The 5,191-nt window shown below is 44.9% G+C and overlaps 1 protein-coding gene across 2 annotated transcripts; it reads left to right on the forward strand.

Moving 5' to 3' along the window:
• The first annotated feature begins 321 nt into the window (after positions 1 to 321).
• On the forward strand, positions 322 to 4,927 carry LOC147618145 (protein NARROW LEAF 1-like). 2 transcript variants are annotated; one of them, XM_086774573.1, is made up of 6 exons: positions 322 to 1,445; positions 1,778 to 2,223; positions 2,323 to 2,466; positions 2,917 to 3,157; positions 3,255 to 3,755; positions 4,205 to 4,927. In XM_086774573.1, the coding sequence occupies exons 1-6, from the start codon at positions 1,406 to 1,408 to the stop codon at positions 4,627 to 4,629; spliced, it is 1,797 nt and encodes a 598-aa protein (XP_086630699.1). In that variant the 5' UTR covers positions 322 to 1,405; the 3' UTR covers positions 4,630 to 4,927. The 2 variants fall into 2 exon arrangements, with proteins under 2 accessions (XP_086630699.1, XP_086630698.1); XM_086774572.1 differs by having other exon boundaries at positions 626 to 1,445; positions 1,629 to 2,223.
• Positions 4,928 to 5,191: the final 264 nt, after the last annotated feature.

Here is a 5,191-nt window from a genome sequence, read left to right on the forward strand (position 1 = left end):
CATGCATTACCTGATGGTAGGTTGGCATGAGCCTATTGAGAAATGTCCAACGTTCTTTGTTAACATTTGTTTACCAAGCATGAAACATTAGGAAAAAGGGAAGGTGAATAATAATATTATTTGAAATGGGGATTTTAAAAAAAGGTAGATTTCGGTGCTTTATTTATTTATTTTGTATGTTGCCTGATAGTAATGTTTTATGAGGCCTCTAGCGGCTAGCCGATAAAGACGCCCTCTCCTACACTCCCTTCCTTTTGGAGCCTCCGAATCTTCCGTTTCGTGTCAATTTATAATTAGGCGATATATTACACCTTCGCTGCACAAAAGGAGCCCCGTCTTGACCAGCGGTCCTATCAGTGGGTCACTCAATCCGTTACAGGAATAACCCCCTTTTCGCCAGTGAGAGAGCTGAGCATCTCTCTCTCTCTCTCTCTCTCTCTCTCTCTCTCTCACACACACACACACACACACACACACACTGTACAACCCCACGGGTCTATTTGTGCTCAAGGCCCTATGTGGCTGCTTCTTCTTCTTTCTTATGAAATCTCTACGTAGCTGCATTCATTCCGATGCTCACTTGAAGAGAGAGAGAGAGAGAGAGAGGATGTGTATCATTAAATCAGTCCCCCCCCCCATGAGCCTCTTTCAGAATATGGCATCATAGCAACCTCCCCTCCTTGCAGTCTTTCTCGCATGTGGCCATCCCTTCAAGCCTAGCTAGCTTCCCTCCACCAGGACACCCTGCTTTGATTGTATTCTGAGCTCCTCTGGCATGCCCCTCGTGAGCCTGGTGTCCTTCCCTCCCCCCCCCCCCCCCCCCCCCCCCCAACCCGTTATAAGGGTCCCCGGTAACATGGCATTTGCAGCAAATGCAGTAAGATTATATGCATTTAACCTGCAGCTTGTCTTGCAAACAAGCTAGCTCTCACCTTTGCTTTGCACTCTACCTTACCATCCAGCCATGTGGGCTCCTCTGCTTTGCACTCTGCCTTTCCCATCTCAAGGCTCCTGGGCACCTCTGTCTTCTGCACTCTAATTTGCAATCAAACTAAGCGTGCAGTTGTTAAACCACCCTAATCTGCAATTAAGCCAAGTGTGCACTTCCGAATTTCGCAATCAAGCCAAGTGGGCACCCTTCTGACTTCAATGTGGGCGCCTTCATGTGCTTTCTAAATTGCAATCAAGCCAGGTAGGCACCTTTCATTTGTAGTCTAATCTGCAATTGAATTACGTGGGCACCTCTAGTTTGCAATCAAGTGTAGTGTGCACCTCTAGTTTGCAAACAAGACAAGGAAAAACCGTCTAGAAAACCTCTCCCACTATCATCACAAGCAGCAGCCCTACCGCCCACAAAGTGATATGTTCCAGCATCAAGTGGATTCAGATATAGGATTGCCTTTTGATGCGCAGAAAAAGATGGGGTTCAAGCCCATTTGGGACAGGTAAGAATTAAATTACCATGTATGATTTGCAATAAACACACTTGTAATCATGCATGAGTTGTAGGTAACACAGGCAATCAATATTAATCTCAGCCAACCCAATCAGGGAGAGTTTGAATTAACAAAAGCAAATTTCTTCATGATGTAGGGTGTTATGATATTTTTCTTTATTGGTGTTTTAAGGTCCAGCGAGGACATGGACATCACAGCTCGTATGCTGAGAAGTGGTGGCAGGCAACAGCACCCTTCTTCTTCACTTCTATCAGAAGAAGGATCAACTGAGAAGAGAGCTGACGAGTGTTCATCTTTTTCTCTGTTTTCTCTTGCATCAGGGACACACAACAACAACCGGCTACCTCTATTGAGGTCTGATCAGAGTTCTAACTCCATGCAGGCAGTGGCATCAGCTGCTCATCATCACGCCTCTGAAAACAGTGCAGCTTACTTCCATTGGCCGGCTTCCTCCCGTATCCACGGAACCGCCGAGGAGAGGGTGGCATACTTCAGCGGATTGCAAAAGAATGGCCATGTCCATGGCCAGTCTCAAACAGATGATAGGGTCATGCCCACTGGACAACAAGCTAGCACATTGCTGGATCTCATGACCATAAGGGCATTCCATAGCAAGCTTCTGCGGCAATTTAGTCTTGGTACAGCCATAGGATTCAGGACCAGGAAAGGAGAACTTACTGACATCCCTGCCATTATTGTGTTTGTTGCTCGGAAAGTCCACAAAGAATGGCTCCACGAGCTTCAATTACTTCCTCCCGTGCTTGAAGTGAGAACCTTTTCATACCACTTTGCACATTGTAGTTTCACATACTGGTAAATGCTGATACATGTGGAATGTGCACTTGTGTCATTGAAAACTTTGCAGGGACCCGGAGGTTTTTGGTGTGATGTTGATGTTGTGGAGTTTTCCTACTATGGAACTCCTGCGGTCGCTCCCAAGGAACAGGTATATACAGAGTTGGTAGAGGGCTTACGAGGAAGCGACTCTTGCATAGGTCCAGGTTCTCAGGTATTGCATGCCAGCATTCTTTTTCTGATGAGCTTTATTTTTGAAAACAGCCCTATACCAGCATTTGTGGCTTCTCCCTTTGGATAATGATAAGCTGTAACCTGCAACCTCTTGGACAGGGGGACTCCCCTGCCCAAACCCCTGCGCATGAGATGGGTGGAGGATGATCTGTTGGCCTTTCATTGGCATGGGGGGATTTTGGCCATCCAACCTCTTTTAAATGGGGGATATCTTGGAAGCCAAACTCTTGGATAAGATCTGTTGTGGACGGGGTTTCTCCCCTGCCCAAGCGCCCACCCATGGCAGGAGATGGTCTGTAAATACCCTTAGTAAGTCTAGCATATGCAACTTACTTAACCTGTTCAAAAATAAGCCTTGTTGAAGAAGAGAGATGCCAATACTAAATAAGTGATTGGCTCGAAGGCATAACTCTCTTTTTACTGTCATCAGGTTGCAAGCCAGGAGACCTATGGAACACTTGGAGCCATTGTTCAGAGTAAGACCGGCCCACGCCAAGTTGGTTTTTTGACAAACAGGCATGTTGCCGTGGACTTAGACTATCCGAACCAGAAAATGTTCCACCCATTGCCACCCAACCTTGGCCCGGGTATATATTTGGGTGCTGTGGAAAGGGCAACCTCATTTATTACAGATGACTTGTGGTATGGCATTTTTGCAAGCATGAATCCAGGTTTGATCCTCTTCTTACATAAGTTAAAAAATAAATAAATTTATGGTACTTTTCCACGATTTGGCATTTAATTGCTTTGATATTTGCCCAATTGCAGAGACATTTGTCAGAGCTGATGGCGCCTTCATACCGTTTGGAGACTGCTTTGACGTGTCAAGGGTAACCACAACTGTAAAAGGTGTGGGTGATATGGGAGATGTGATGGTGGTAGACCTACAAGCTCCTGTGGGAAGCATTGTAGGGAGACAGGTAGTTAAGGTTGGTAGGAGCTCGGGTCTGACTGTGGGCAGCATCATGGCATATGCCCTTGAATACAATGATGAAAAGGGCATCTGTTTCTTCACAGATTTTCTCATTGTTGGAGAGAATAAACAGCCATTTGATCTAGAGGGTGACAGTGGAAGCTTGATACTCACAACAGAAGAAGATGGAAGAAGGCCAAGACCCGTGGGGATTATATGGGGTGGAACAGCGAATCGAGGTCGTCTCAAACTTCATAATGGGTACGGGCCAGAAAACTGGACAAGTGGAGTCGACCTTGGTCGCCTTCTAGAGCTGCTTCAGCTGTCTCTGATCACAAGCAGTGTGGGTCTAGCAGGTACTTCAAAGAAACTTAATGTAAAGCACAGTTGTTCAGAAGGTTTTCTTACTAGATCACTTTAAGTCTTGTTTTCCCATGTGTGTGTGTGTGTGTGTGTGTGTGTGTGTGTGTGTGTAGATAGATATAAAATATATAGACATATATATGTGTATGTATACACATACATATAGGTTTACGTTTATGTATACATACATATACAGAGACTATACATAAATGTATGCGTGTATGTATATAAAAGAGACAACACCCCCCCCCCCCCCCCCCCCCCCCCCAATATATACATTTATACAATATGATTTATATGGGGGAACGGGGTTGTGTGTGCGTGGGCGTGTGCGCGTGCATGTGTGCTTCGAGAAAAAAATTCCCATATTCATATATCATACCTTACCTTTGATAGAGTTGATATTTGATCTGTTTTCCTGCCATTCAAAATATGAATTCAGGTGCAGCTGAAGAGCAGAGACATTGGATAGCGGGGCTTGTAGCGAGTTCAAGTCTAGAAGAAACACCAAGAGGAGCCTTGGGAGGTGCGGAGCAAGAAAGAGGAGAAGCAAGCCATCATGGTGGCTTTGAAGAGATGCCAAATCCTGATACTATGGCAACCTTGACTGGACAGCAAGGTTCGGTTAGGACTCAAGAAATGCCAATTACCACATTGATAGATCCTACCAATCCAGTTACCCAAAATACACCCACTATTGAGCTAGAGCTTTTGGACTTTGGGTTCAAAACTCAGGATGCTCCCCTAGATGCCCATCTTGAAGACAAAGAGGCTTCCTCCTCTAATCATAGAAGTGCTGAGGAGCTTTCCTTTGGCTTCCAATTGTTTGATAGGGATGCAAAGAAAAGAAGACCGTCAGAAAGCTAAAATACTAAAGAGAAATCCTTCTTTGAAGGAGATACCCTAGGCCATTTGCAGTTTGGTTCCCCATTCCTGTATGTAAGATTTACACTCAGAGCTGTGGGGTGACCCAATTTTTACATATGTAACCTTGGAGGTGGGGGGGTGTTTTCTTTCTCTTGCATTAAAATGACCTTATACAAGAATAGGAGAGTTTACCTTACAATCACACCACATACTCACCTAAGTAGCCCTCTTGTGCCTGCCTATCTATTTTGAGATAGCATCATGCAATAGAATTAGAAGATTGGAAGTGTTGCTGGTGTTATTCCTGGTTGTTTCATGAGGTGTCCCACAAGGTTTGTTTCTCTTTTTTACTTGCCTTTGACCCGAAGAGGTCGGCACTGAGGTCATGTGTGGCATCTAGGCTCTCATATGGCTATCTTTATCCTCAGCAGAGCAATGTGCTAAACCCTTGATCTAGCAATGAAGCAATGCTTGGGTTGGCGAGACATACATAATGTTTGGGTTTGATGACTTGGTAGAGCGTTTTCTTTTGAGAGAGAATTTATATGTATTATTAAGTGAA

The sequence above is a fragment of the Cibotium barometz genome, chromosome 35 (genome assembly GCF_041138505.1).
Source record: "Cibotium barometz isolate CiBa-2024 chromosome 35, ASM4113850v1, whole genome shotgun sequence".
NCBI classification, from domain to species: domain Eukaryota; kingdom Viridiplantae; phylum Streptophyta; class Polypodiopsida; order Cyatheales; family Cibotiaceae; genus Cibotium; species Cibotium barometz.